The 14,414-nt window shown below is 47.6% G+C and overlaps 1 protein-coding gene across 1 annotated transcript in view; it reads right to left on the bottom strand.

Moving 5' to 3' along the window:
* Positions 1 to 2,734: 2,734 nt before the first annotated feature.
* Positions 2,735 to 14,414, bottom strand: part of Bicral (BRD4 interacting chromatin remodeling complex associated protein like) — a 96,651-nt gene continuing 84,971 nt past the window's right edge. Inside the window, exons 9-13 of the mRNA XM_021218466.2 lie at positions 14,236 to 14,258; positions 13,659 to 13,804; positions 12,407 to 12,501; positions 11,347 to 11,449; positions 2,735 to 6,436 (exon numbers count right to left, since the gene is read on the bottom strand). Of these exons, the coding sequence (XP_021074125.1) occupies positions 5,652 to 6,436; positions 11,347 to 11,449; positions 12,407 to 12,501; positions 13,659 to 13,804; positions 14,236 to 14,258 (1,152 nt within the window). The 3' untranslated portion in view covers positions 2,735 to 5,651. The remainder of the gene's footprint in view (positions 6,437 to 11,346; positions 11,450 to 12,406; positions 12,502 to 13,658; positions 13,805 to 14,235; positions 14,259 to 14,414) is intronic.

Genomic DNA, 14,414 nt, shown 5'->3' on the forward strand with positions numbered 1-14,414 from the left:
TTTCTTTCTTTCTTTCTCTCTCTCTCTCTCTCTCTCTCTCTCTCTCTCTCTCTCTCTCTCTCTCTCTTTCTTTCTTTCTTTCTTTCCTTTTTTTTTTCCCTCCGAGACAGGGTTTCTCTGTGTAGCCCTGACTGTCCTGGAACTCCCTCTGTAAACCAGTCTGGCCTCGAATTTAGCAATCTGCCTGCCTCTGCCTCCTGAGTGCTGGGATTAAAGGCGTGAGCCACCACTGCCTGGGCCCCTTCTCCTTTTCTTAATCCTACTAGACACACCCTGCTTTATAAACTTGTCTAGATTTCTTCAGCAAGAGATTGGAAAGATTTCCAACCAGACTTTTACAGGATTACCAGCCCTTAATTGAGGAGCCAGAGGCCTATGACACCCAATTATACCCTGACGGTGAAGATCAAGCTTCCCTTAAGGAGCTGTCATCCCCATTCAGTAGAAAGTAATCTAATGAAAGCATCACACATTTTTCCTAACCACACCCCTCAAGGCACTGAATAGGAGTAGCCAGGCCTTAAAACTGATGGCTTCTAACCAACCTGGCCTCCAGAACACTCTCAGCCCTCCTACCCAGCCCTGCCCTATAAAGCCAAACACCCGAGCTCAGGACTTTGAAAACCCACTCATTACCCAACCTGGAAAACCCCAAGAAACTCTCTCTCTAGTTCCCTGCTGCTTCTTGCCCAAGCAGAGGCAGCCACACTCTTGTACATGTGAGGTTTGTTGTGCTGTGTGACCTCTGTGGTAATGCTTGGCGCTCAGCTGCCAGGATACCTTTCCCCTCAGAGCTGTAACACTTACACCATGTCTGCTGCAAGGGACTGCTGCGTAACTCTTCTCTTCAACTGGGTACCAAAGATGCTCTACTTGTCTTGAAGAGAGCTCAGAGCTGAGGCTCAGCCATACCCCGGAGTCCAGGGCTGAATTCCCACTGGACAACAGAGTCCTGCCAACGCAATGCTGTATCAGGGTCTCCAGCTACAGAGGAAATTTCTGTCTTTCCTATTAATGTTTCCTGTAGTAGCCGACTGGCTGCTCTCTTTGCATCAGGAAGTACCGGAATGCCATTTTCTGGACTGTGACCCTCCTACCACAAGCTGAGGCTTTCACGGGCCTGACAGAAGTCTTGGTTCGCCTCTGGGCAGGCCAAGGGATTGTAGAGATTTTAACCCTAACAGCAGTCAGATGAGCCTTCCTTTTTGAAGATGTACCACATGATTATATTTTATTTATGTGTGTGGGTGTGTTGTCTGCATGCATGTCTATGCACCACTGCATGCCTAGTACGCTCAGGGGCCCTGTGCTGCCCTGGTAACTCTGGAGTTACCAATGGTTATGAGCTATGTGGATGCTAGAAATCGAACACAGTTCCTCTGGAAGAGCAGCCAGTGCTCTTGTGGAGCCATCTCTCTTGTCATATGTATCTGAGACAGGGCTGGCTTGTCAGGTAGAGAGATTTGGCTGGTCTCGAACTCCCAAGAGAGCCACCTGCTTCTGTGTACGTCCGCCTGTATCACGCCTGCGGAGGCTGGATGGCACGAGATCCCCTAGAGCTGGAGTCGCAAGTGGTTCTGAGCTGCCCAACACGGGGGCTAGGAAGCGAACTGTGGTCCTCAGCAGTCAGTGACTGAGCCACCTCTCAAGTCTCTAGTTTTAAACCTTCATTCCTGGGGGCAGTGCCTGATGCAGAGGGCCGGAACAAGGGCCATAATGCGATGTTGGGTACAGACTTACACTCGGCATGACCTCAGGGTAACTCAGTAAATGACATCAAAGAATCTATCCACTACAAGATGTTGCAGTTTCTACCAGGATGATGGGGAAGTGTCCTAGCCGTCTAGTCATCACTGCTGAGTTTTATCTATTATTTTTTTCTTTTTGAAGCAGGGTGTCACGGGGCACAGGACAGCTTTGAGTTAGCTGTGCAGCCAAGGATGAATTTGAACTCCTGGTTTTCTTGCCGTCAGCTTTAGTGTAGAAAAGCTGTGGGCAGGTATCCCTATGCTCAGGTATTTATGCAATGGGGATCAGATAGACTTAGAGCCAGTGGCAGGTAAGTGCTCTACGCCTGAGCTCTTGCCAAGGCTGAAACTCCTGACCTTTACTTCCAGTCACTATTAGGGGCGGAGGCCACTAATCTCCCAAGGAGGGCTGGTGTTAATTCTAAACCCCAAAGGGTGTGTGTGTGTATCTGTGGGTCTAATCCCATTTGTGAGGGAAAGGACTCAGAAGGGCCTCAGGGGCTGAGGTTACAGAGAGGATCCCAGAATGTGTTCTCACTACAGTCTGGTTACTATGGGAACCGAATGGAAAGGTGATCTCTCTAGAGGAAAAGTTAAATGAGATTGATCTTTTATCATTCAGCTTTCTCCTTGTCCCTGAAAAACCTAATATAACTACTGGAAAGCAAAAACAAAGCCTTCCTGAACAGAGTCTGTGATGTCACTGGGATTGAGTCCCACCGTCCCTTCCTGAGCTAAGGACCCAGGTGCCAGCAGGGAGGGAGACCCGACATGGGACATGTCGGAGACTAGACTTCATTCAGCAAACTCTGGTCTAATCTGTAACTGTGGGAAAGCTGGTCAGGCGAGAACCTGTCTCCCCGATGAAGGCTACTTTTTGACCATGTTAAATACATCTACAGAGAATTCCCACTGACAGCTTACCCACTTCTTCTGGGGACAGGAACCATTGCTAGTTGCAAAATCAAGACAATCACAGTGACACGTTTTCCCAAATCTTTGGCTGTATTGCAATGGTTGTTTCATTTTGTAATCTCCAACTGAACATACCCTAACCATGGATTAACAATATAGGTACTGACTGGTTTAACAGTATTTATCCAACATAACAAAATAAACTGCAATTTGTTATACTTTTTTTTTTTTTACAAAACATTTTATAAATATTTTTACAAAATGTATACAAAGCAATTTCAAGTGAGACATACTATACAAATGAAGGTATTTAAGCAAATAAAGCCCACACCACACTGACAGTGAGTGACCGTCCTTGGAGCCGGCCAGCCTGTGAGGCCTCCCTAATCTAACAGAGTCTACTAAATTCTCCAGAGCTAAGGGAATTCCTTATCGTAATTGCCAGTTCAAAATTTGCTTCATCTTTAGGCAGTACTTAAGGACACAGAAAATCAATGCGTAATAACAAATTCATACTTTTCCACAACAACAGATTAAAAACAAAGGGAAGAAAAAGTGATTTTTGTTACTGAGCACGCGTTCTAAAACTCAACCGACTACTGACCCTGAACCACCAACGTTGGCCACTGAGGCAGAGCGCTTCCCTTCAGCAGTGGGGGCTCGGGAGTGAGTTATGACCCATGTGGTGTAACCTAATCACAGGAGTAAAATACACTTTGTAATCTTCATTTGTCATTATCTAGAGTATTTCCTCCATAAAAAGCAAACTTACATACAAGGACACAAAAACTTACAAGTTTCATTTTGGTACAGTAGGCTCTCCTTGTGTGGGACCAATGTCATGGCGAGAAGCCCTGTAATCCTGACATACAGGAGAGAAAACTAGGGCTGGGGCGGGGGGGGGGGGGGGGGAAGGAGGTAACAAATATACACGAGACTTTCTTGTCTCGTAAGAATTCCACTGATTTGCAATAATTAAAGTAATTCATTAGTAGCCATGTGCAGGCGTCCAGGGGCCATTTTGAATGGTAACCATGAGGCTGAGAAGAGCCTGTGACGTCAGAGAGGTCAGGGCAGCCCAGACAGAGGTCTAACTGGTAAACAACTCAACTTTCTAATATTTATAATGCAGGAAGGAAGTGAGCAACTTGGACATTGGCACAGAGAAGGAAGAGAAGGACAACTCGAAGCCCAGACTCTTCTAGTTTGGTTGGCTGGGCTGTGGGCGGGAGAAGGTCCATTGCTCTCAAAGACTGGCTGTCTCACAGAGTTCTTTTGTGTAGTGGACAGAGGGGTAAGAAAGGTCCACAAAGTCTGCTATTGCTCAAATTTTTCTTCTTCTGTGTTTGAGGCAGGGGTGTGTTATATAGCCCAAGCTGGCCTTGAACCAGTGACTCTCCTGCTTTCGTCACCTGACTGCTGGGATTACAGGTGTATGCCACCATGCCTAGATTGTTGCTGTGTTATGTGAAAAAAAAAAAAAAAAGATAAAAATCAAAAGCCTTCCTTTCCATTGCAGGCCAATCTGGAAAAGAAACACTCCACATGATGACCATAGGGACTACTCCATTTTGGGGGTATAATGAAGCGGAGGAAATCAATGGATGCATTTATACAGCCTGGGGATGAACAGAGGGAGTAAGCCCTCATGGGAATCAAAGCTACCTCTGGATCCCAGAGGTTGGTGGAGATGGTGGGAGGAGGGCTGCAGATGCCCAGCACCGTGGCCTGTTACTACACACGAGGACAGCGAGTAGCAACAGAACATGCCCTGGCGCAGGCCCGCACAGAGGGAAAAGGATGAGGACCACTCCCCGATAGAACATAAAGAGGAAGGCTTGCTCGCTACGGTGAACTGGACCACACACAGCGGGTGCGGGGCCAGGACATGGCCCAAGGTCTCCTGCCTCGGTCTCTTCCTTCAGCGGCCTGCTGGTTGTGACCTTTGGTTTACTGTGTTTGGGAATGACTGATACAATGTTGACTACTGTTCTCAGGAACAAGGCCAGAGTCCCATTCAAAAGCTTCAACTGAAAGAGTACAACACAGTTTTCAGGTTAAAGCCTTTTGATGCGTGGCTGAGGGAGAGGGGAACAACGAGCTTAAACGGAACAGAATTCAGCAACAATAAAGAACATAGGTAATGTTGACTTCACCCAATTATAAAATGCAAAACTCTAAGTCGATGGAACACACGGAGACCCCGGTGCCTCCCCAGCTCGCTGCCTTACAATTGGCTCCCATTGTTCCCTAGTGAGCTTGTGAGGATGTCAAGGCGTACACCTAGGGCTAAGAACAGAACATTCTCAGACAGAATTCAGCATGAATGTGCTGAAGACAAACACAAGGCTCTGCTTTTGCAGCATCGCACAGCACTGGATGTCAGGAGGATGCTCTGTGGCTATCTATGCTCCTGGCGTCTTAGCCAGGGCGGTGGGCTTCCAGGCAGAGCACAGGCTACCCACTGCTCAGAGCGCTGGACACAGAGGAGTCTCCCCTATGCAAACACCCTCCCCCTGAAAACAGAACAAAACCAAACCACTACTTTGGAGCTGCAGTGAGAGAGTCTTTAAAAAAGTGGCTTCTATCAGTCCTGTTTGATTTTTCTTTAATAAGTCTGTTCTTTTGAAATGACTTATGATTGTCAAAATTTTACCCAGGGCCAAGTGTACTGTGGTCTCGAGCGACAGTGCTAAGAAACAAACCACAAAACAAATGAACGAACAACAATGGCCGTAAGCACTTCCATGACACTTGAAATGTGGAGGGCCTATCGGACTGCTTTCTAGAGAGAGGTGGGTGCACTGAGGGGTCTCCCCGCAGCCATGACGACATGTATTGCTCTTCAAAAGAACAGGGTGAGATTAGAAAGGATAACCTGTGATGGAGGACCAAGCAGGCTGGAGACAGATGGGAGCCGTTTCCATTTGCTTTGCTGGGAGAGAGTGTAACTGGTCCGGGGTAGGGTCTGAAGGAGGACAGCTGCTATTAACACTCTAGAATACTATTTACAGCTGCTTCTAAAATGGAGTCTGTTTCTACAACGCCTTCACTGTGGTCCGGGATGAACTTTTCCAGGCAGTTTTCCTGCGAAGCCATTGGAGAAAAGCTGGGGAAGTCCAGGTCCACCGCGCCGCCGCTGGCCGTAGGGTCGCTTTGCGGCCGCCCTGCGTTCTTGAGTTCCAGGATGTTCTTAAAGGTTTTCTCTAGGCTCTTGGTGAGCTGGAGATCTGGCTGGGGCTCACCCGACCCTTTCATGATGTCTGTGTGTAAAACCTCATTCTTTGGGGAATTCCTCAGCGCTTTGTCCTGGAAGGAGTCGAGGCACGGCATCTCCATGTGCGAGCTGGCCAGAATGCCGGGGAGCTTGCTCTCAGAGCCGTGATCTGGCCTGGGCAAGCTCTTGCGGTGGCCCTCGGGGCCCGGAGAGCACCCGCTGACCTTGACAGGGTCCCTCCGGCCGCCCTTGTCCTCAGGCGGACCCCGGTATTGACCTAAGACTCCTTTGTCAAATTTCAGTGTTCTACTGTGGCCTTCTGACTTTTTAGAAATGTTTCCCTCTGCAGAGACCACGATGTGGTTAGGCACTAGATGAAACTGGTCATGGTTCGTTGCTTCTGCCATGCCTGGCTTGGCTCGGTCTCTGCTTTGGGCCCTGGGCACCTGATGGAGCGAGCTGGTTTTGCTGCGATGCTGGTCACTCCTGTCAAGCGGGATCTCAGGTGCAGCTTCGTCAAGTTTGAAGGAACAACAGAAATCAGCCTGAAAACCCTCTGGAAGGGAGATCAGAAAGAACTTTAGCAGTCAGAGGACTAGCACAGGCAAAGCCGCTCAATGAGGCAGGCACAAAGGCAACCTTGCAGTCCTGCCTAGCCCCGCCCCTTGCCCTCTTCAGAAACTCTCAGACACAGCTTAACAGAGGAGTATCTTCTTCAAGTAGCCAAGGTTCCGGGCCAGCTTCCACACAGGAAGCTGTATGCAGAGGAGGTATCCTACCAAGTGAGTTACAAGCCTACTCCCCAGTGTTTCTTTGGAGAACTAAGTGCTCAGAGAAGAAAAGTTCTGGCTTCAACCTGCTTCCTTCCCGAGAGCAGTGGACTTTGTGGCAAAGGGGGACAGACACAACCTGTCTCTGCGTGACAGAGTTAACAGACAGGTGTGAGGACCCCACCACTTCTCCCAGATCATAAAGCAAATGGCAAAAAGGCACACACGTTAGCTGCCTGGAAGGACAGCAGGGCGTGGAGGAGCCATGTCTGAGTGAAGGGTTGGCCTTTGCCAGGTTCCAGGAGTCAGGGGATGATAAAAGAAGCATTTGTGAGGAGCTGAGGTAGAGACCACAGGGGCTATCGTGAAGGGAGAAAGGAAGAGTTGGCTTCATCTAGAAAACTAGACAGGATGCACAGAGCGCCCGCCCATCACACTACCAACCCTAGGCTACAGGGATGGAGGCCAAGATGGAAAAAGAGGACGCCATCTGCTTGACTCTGGTATCCAGGCTCTCCTCATGCAAGACATGACAAACTGACAGGGTCATCACAAGCTATTTGACCAAAGACAGAGATTTCAGTTTCTCAGAAAAGGGCAGAAACAGATCATCTAGCGCTGGCCTTCTGTGAGGCCCCTGGTCCATACCCAGGATTGCTTTCAGACGCCTCCATTCCTATCAGTCCACAGAGTGTATTTATAAACGCCTTAGCCAAGGCAGGCCTAAACAGAACCTTAATGTTAAACTGCCGGAAAAGAACAGCTAGGCCTGGTGGCTCCTGCCTGTAATCCCAGCCTTGAGTTCAATACCAGGTCAGTATCATGAATTCTGGCATAACCTGGGCTTCAGAGTGAAGCTTTATCTGAACAAGCAACCAAAATGACATCACAAACTAAGAGGAAAAATCCTGAGGACAAAGAGACCCCGCAGCCACCAGGAGCACTGGCTGCTCTTGCAGAGGATGCGGTTTGGGCCCCAGCATTCATGTGGCGGCTCATGACCATCTGTAACTTCAGTTCAAGGGGATCTGATGCCCTCTTCTGGGCTCTGCGAGCATCAGGCATGTACATGTGGGCAAAACAACCATATACAGAAAAGTTTAAAAAAATTTTTAAAAAGACAAAGTCAGGCGGTGGTGGCACACACCTTTAATCCCCACTCAGGAGGCAGAGGCAGGTAGATCTTTGAATTTGACGCCAGCCTGGTCTAAAAGAGTGAGTTCCAGGACAGCCATATATAGAGAAACCCTGTCTCAAACAACCAACCAAAAAACCTAAAAAACAAATAGAACAAAAAAGAAGACAAGGTGTTGGAGAAAGGAGACTACAGAAAGGAATGCAGCAGTGTGGCTGCAGGGGACGAGCCGGCTGAGGTACGGAGCAAATGCATTCAGACACTATTCGGAAGGTCACAGCAAGATACAAACTCTAGGTGACTCAAATGCCATGAGCGATTGTTGCCCTACCAAAGGACCTGAGTTCATAGCACCTGAGTATGCATGTGCACTCAAATTCCAAGGAATCCAAAGCTCTCTTTTTCTTTTGGTCTCTGAGGACACCTCCATACACGTCGCATACACACACACACACACACACACACACCATATATATTTACAAACATAATGTGTATATATAAATCTATAATATATATATATATCTTAAACAGCCAGTGACTTAAGGAACTTGCCAGTCAGTCTGATGACCACTATCCAACCCCAGGACCACAAGTTTGAAAGAGAGAAAAACTTCCACAAGTTGCCTTCTGACATGCACATGTACACTGACACCCTTTCTTTCTCTCTCACCCACACATTTTTTAAATTAAAAAAAAAAAAAATATGGGCTGATGAGATGGCTCTGCAGGTAAGAGCACTGACTTCTCTTCCAAAGGTCCTGAGTTCCAATCCCAGCAACCACATGGTGGCTCACAACCACCCGTAATGAGATCTGACGCCCTCTTCTGGTGTGTCTGAAGACACCTACAGTGTATTTATATATAATAATAAATAAATCTTTGGGCCCAAGTGAGCAGGGCCGACCAGAGGGAGCAGGGCTGAATGGAGCAAGCAGAGGCCCTAAATTCAATTTCCAACAACCACATGAAGGCTCACAACCATCTGTACAGCTACAGTATACTTGTATACATAAAATAAATAAATCTTTTTTTTTTTAAAAAAATGCTAGGATGCAATTTAAAACAATTCAGAATGTAAAATCCTATCTAGCTTTCTGAGTTCGAGGCTAGCCTGGTCTACCAAGTGAGTTCCAGGACAGCCAGAGCTATACAGAGAAACCCTGTCTCGAAAAACCAAAAAAAAAAAAAAAAATCCTATCTAGCATGTGATTTTGAAAACCATTCTTATAGATGGCATAAATAAATCCAGGTGAGACTGACATTCCATGGACTGCTATGGTGTTTGTGATTTATATTTGTTCAGCTTCCAGTCTCTGCTACTCAGGGACTGAGGCAGGAGGATCAATTCAGGCACATGAACTTGAGATCAACCTGGGCAATATATATACCTGAGCAAGGCAGGACCACGTGCTAGAGCTCAGGCCGGTGAGACGGCTCAGAACGGAAGCATTGGCTGTACACACCCGACAACCCAAGATTCCAGGGAGAGCTGTGAACTGACTCCCACACGTTGTTCTCTGACCTCTACACAGGTGCTGTGCCATGTGAATGTCTAACTACACACACCACACGCAGGCCTTCACAATAATATACACACTTCGTTTTTTTTTTAAAGACAGGGTTTCTCTGTGTTTCCCTGGCTGCTCTGGAACTCACTCTGTAAGTCAGGCTGGCCTTGAACTCAAAGATTCTCCTGCCTCTGCCTCCTGAGTGCTGGGATTAAAAACATTAGACACCACATCCAGCCTTTTAGTTCTATTTTAGAAAATGATTTTGAGCCACGTGTGGTGGTCAGGGCGCCTGTAATCCTAGCACGTGGAGGTACAGGCAGGAAGGCCGACAGTGGAGGGCCAGTCTGGGTTACATGAAGTCCCCTCTCATTTGCCAATCTCCTGAATAGTTAGTATATGCCATTTTGTTTCTGTGTAGGTGTCCAGGAGACTAAAGGTAACATGTACCTTTATGTGTTTACCACTAAGCCAAATACCTAACCCCAAGCTTTGTTATTTTTAAGTAATTTTGAGATTAACATTTAAAATCATAAGATTTGTTATAACATTTCTTTTCTTTTTTAAAAGATTTATTTATTTATTTATTTATTATATGTGAGTACACTGTAGCTGTCTGTCTCCAGACAACTCAGAAGAGGGCATCAGATCTCATTACAGATGGTTGTGAGCCACCATGTGGTTGTTGGGATTTGAAATCAGGATCTTTGGAAGAACAGTCAGCTCTTACTCCCCACTCTGGTCCCCTCCTATCTCAGTATTTTTTGTTTGAAACAAAGTTTTATTCATAGTTCAATGTGGCTTGTAATTTGCAATCTTTCTGCTTGCCTAAACCTCCTGTTGCTGGGAGTCTGAGACCAGCCCAGCCAGGACTACATATTAGTGACAGTGCCTTTAAAGACAGGAGTGGGATGCAGAGATGGCTTGGCAGTTAAGACTACTTACTGGTCCAGGGCACCTGTGTTCATTTCCCAGCACCCATGTTCTGTGGCTCGAAAACTGCCTGGGACGGGACTCCTTTTCCAGGGAATTCAATAGGTCCAGCCTCCACAGGCACCTGAACTCAGTGCATATCCCCCATCCCCAACACACACACACAAACACAATTAACAATTAAGGGTTTGAGAGAAGATGGCTTAGCAGGTAAGAGTGTGCACTGTGCCTGAGTCTGGCTCCCAGCTGTCGTCTCAGGAGGGTCCCAGCACCTTTCTGGTCCCTGAAGGCACCCACACTTGCACTCATATGCACTACCTGCCATACACACACAATTTAAAAAGGAAGGAAATCTTAGGAAATAGGAGGGGCTGGAGAGACGGCTCAGCAGTTAAGAGCACTGACTGCTCTTCCAGAGGTCTTGAGTTCAAATTCCAGCAACCACATGGTGGCTTACAACCATCTGTGACAAGATCTGATGCCCTCTTCTGGTGTGTCTGAAGACAGTGACAGTGTATTCACATATATTAAACCAACCAATCAACCAATTGATATATATCTTTAAAAAAAAATGAAATAGAGAAAAATTTAAAAACTAACTCAAAGGGGTGCGCTTGGATCTGAGTGCTCACCCCTTTCACCTCAGCGCTTGGGAGGCAGAGACAGGCTGTGTGGTTTAAGGACAGCCTGGTCTACACAAGAGCTCCAGGTCAGCCAGCTCCACAGTGAGCCCGTCGGTAGGCAAAAGTCTTCGGCTCATCATTGGGGACCACACTTCATTGATGCTTTCTAACTGCAGCCTGCAGACAACAACGGCCTGTCCTAACACTGAGAAGCCCCTGGCCTGATTTTGTTCTCCAAGATTAGAAAGACAGGATTTGAAGTTTAATGGGGAAAACCAGGGCCTTAACTGAATGCAAAATTCCAGTTTGGGTCTTGTAGACGGGTCAGTCTTGGTATATCCACACACCCCTCTCAATGTGTCAGTTTCTCCTTCCCAGAATTCCCGATCTGCCGGCTGGACCCACCAAAGGTTGGTTCACACAACTTCCCAGAAGCCACACGGCTGGGAAACTGTCACAGCCAACCGGTACCCTCCCTGTACCCTGAGGACTCTTACCAGGATCCACGAGCGCCAGACGCTTGTCCCTCGACAGGGAAGCTCTTTCCTCCTGGTTGAACATCCTGTCAATCATCACCATCTCTGCAGAGGGATTGATTCTCTGAAAAGGAGGGAGGGCAGTCACTTCAGAAGCTCTGATGAAGTCACTCAAACCTCTGGGCTTGGGTACCGAAGGAAGCAGGGGTGGGTGGGTGAGAGCTTGCTGTCTGGATGCTCCTGAGGTCCTTGCTACACACACACACACACACACACACACACACACACACACACACACACACACACACACACGGGACGCTACTGCGTTTGCTGCTATTTTACGACAAAGTCTCGTGGACCATCATCCTGCCCCAGCTTCCTGATTATGCTGGGATTATAAGCATAGGCAGCCACAGCCAGCTCTAAGTAGCCCCTTCGCAAACAATAGAGCTCACAACCATCTGTAATGGGATCTGATGCCCTCTTCTGGTGTGTCTGAAAACAGCTACAGTGTACTCATTTACATAAAATAAATCTTTAAAAAAAAAAATAGAGCTCATTTTGTTATATGTAAGTACACTGTAGCTGTCTTCAGACACCCCAGAAGAGGGTATCAGATCTCATTACGGATGGTTGTGAGCCACCATGTGGTTGCTGGGATTTGAACTCAGGACCTTTAGAAGAGGAATTATTGCTCTTAACGGCTGAGCCATCTCTCCATCCCCAATAGAACTCATTTTTAGAGACAGGGTTTCATTACGTAATCCTGGCTACCCTTGAATTCACAGAGATCCACCTGCCTCTGCCTCCTGTGGGCTGGGATTAAAATTATGTGCCACCATGCCTGGCAAGGTAGTCACTTGGGTGGCTCAGAAATTCTCTGTCAGAAATGGCTGTAGATAGCATTTGCTGCTGTCCCTCCCAGCAATGGCTAAATGTGGAGTTTTCCTCCAACCTTAAACATTTCTGCTGTATAAACTATGCCCCTGGTGTGAAGTTCTGTGAAGTCCTTGAGCCTTTCTTTCTCTGTCCCTTGGGGGCTGGCTAAACTGTGCAAGCAGCCATGCTGGGGACATGTTACCATGGCGTCCTCCAGAAGCAGGAATCTGTATTTGTTCAGCATAGCTTGGGTTCTTTTGAGGAGCTGAGTGGCGACTTCTTCAAATTCATTGTCCACTTTAAAAAAAACAAAAACAACAACAACAACAAAAAAAAAACAGGGAGAAAACAGTAAGAGAATCATCCACAGACTGAGGGCCTCTATTCCTGACAGGAATTCATCCCAATGGGCGATCTGCAGCAAGCTTCCCTCTGAGAGTAGCCTTCTGTGCTTAAGATCCTGCCTCTGCTGGGGTACCTGTCCTCTAACACAGCTCAGAAAACCAGCAGCGTATTACTGACAGCTGCTATAGGCCAGCCAGGAAGAAAGAGCAAAGGCCTCCACTTTCTGGATGACAGGCTAGCTCCCCAAGCCTCTGTCCCTTCACAGAAGCAGGTGGCAGGAAGAGCTGAAGCAGGAAAGACTGTCTGGGCTGGGAACACACAAACCAAGTCCATGACACTTGGCAGGTCATGGCTCTCAAGAAATGTCACATCTCCCCATCCTCTCTTCCCAGACTCTTTAAAGATATACTTTCGGTTGACTCTGGAAGCCACTCACCAGCCCTCCCAGGAAACCCCAGTGTGTGGGGAGACCAGAGGCTCTGGGAGGATCAAGACCACAGCAGTGGAGGACGGAGAGCTTGGCAGGCAGGAGGGAGAGCAGGTGGTACCAGAGCCCTACTATTGGACTTAGTGACAGACTTAGGACTTAGTGCCAGAGAGCAGGGACAGGCACAGGGTGTGTGGGATTCTCAGCAGTTCCTAACCTACCTAACACTGATGTCCTAAGGCATTCAGCCAATGTCTTGGACTTGCTTGGGGGACTGAGGGAGGTAACTTGTGACAGCTAGGGTGGAGGTCATTTGCAAAGTCCCTGGCACAAAGCCATACAACCTACAGTCAGCAGCCTCAGCTGTACCTCCTAGTCACTGCGGCCCTGTGCCAGCAAGGAACTGCACTTGGAGAAGCCATTCATGGATTATTAAGAATAAGTCCTGGGAACAGGGGCGGGGGTGGGGGTATAGGGAACTTTCGGGATAGCATTTAAAATGTAAATAAAGAAAATATTAATAATTAAAAAAAAGAAGAAGAAGCAATCAAAAAAAAAAAGAATAAGTCCTACCTTCCTCAGGGGCTGGGGTACTGAGAAAGCGAGTTATGTCTGTGATAAGAACAGCTGCGCGTCTCCCAGTCAGGGCGCCACACTGTTCTTACGGGCTGTGGTTGCTCACCTTGCCTCAGGTCTTCCTCCGTGGGCATGGAGCCCTGGCACACATGGTATGAGAGCAGTCTCTGCACCGAGTCATTTAGTGACCGGAACTGGCTTTTGTCAGGTGTCACAGCGTGGGCTTGGTCCCTCTGTAACTGCTGGAGGATGCTTGAAGAGGGAGACAGTGAGTGTTCAGCTAAGGCCACATTAGGAAGACAATGAGTCCAAGGGCTAGTTAACTACAGTCCAGTTCTACAGGATGACAGACAGCATTTTCCACACTTTTTGTTTGTTTGTTTGTTTGTTTGTTTTGTTTTTTTTGAGGCAGGGTTTCTCTGTGTAGCCCTGGCTGTCCTGGAACTCACTCTGTAGACCAGGCTGGCCTCAAACTCAGAAATCCGCCTGCCACTGCCTCCCAAGTGCTGGGATTAAAGGCGTGCGCCACCACGCCCGGCCTCATTTTCCACACTCTTATTCTATACATTGTTGGGCTATCACCCTGACCTCAAAAATGTAGTTTTCCCACCAGGCGTCAGTGTGGCTGTTCGGAGAGACAACAGCAATGGCTGACCACTGGCTAGCAACACTCCTGCCAATACCAGTCCACATACAAGCGGTTTTTCTGTCTTGAGAGACAGGGGGCATTCTCTTCAAGAACAAAAGAGCAGTGTACTTTTTCTCATCTATTTACAGGTCCTGATGAAAGGAAACTGTAGGAAACGGTTTTCAGAGTAAATCAATACCCTGCCTCTCTTCTTTTTCTTTTTTTTTTTTTTTT

This window comes from Mus pahari, chromosome 18 (genome assembly GCF_900095145.1).
Source record: "Mus pahari chromosome 18, PAHARI_EIJ_v1.1, whole genome shotgun sequence".
NCBI lineage: Eukaryota > Metazoa > Chordata > Mammalia > Rodentia > Muridae > Mus > Mus pahari.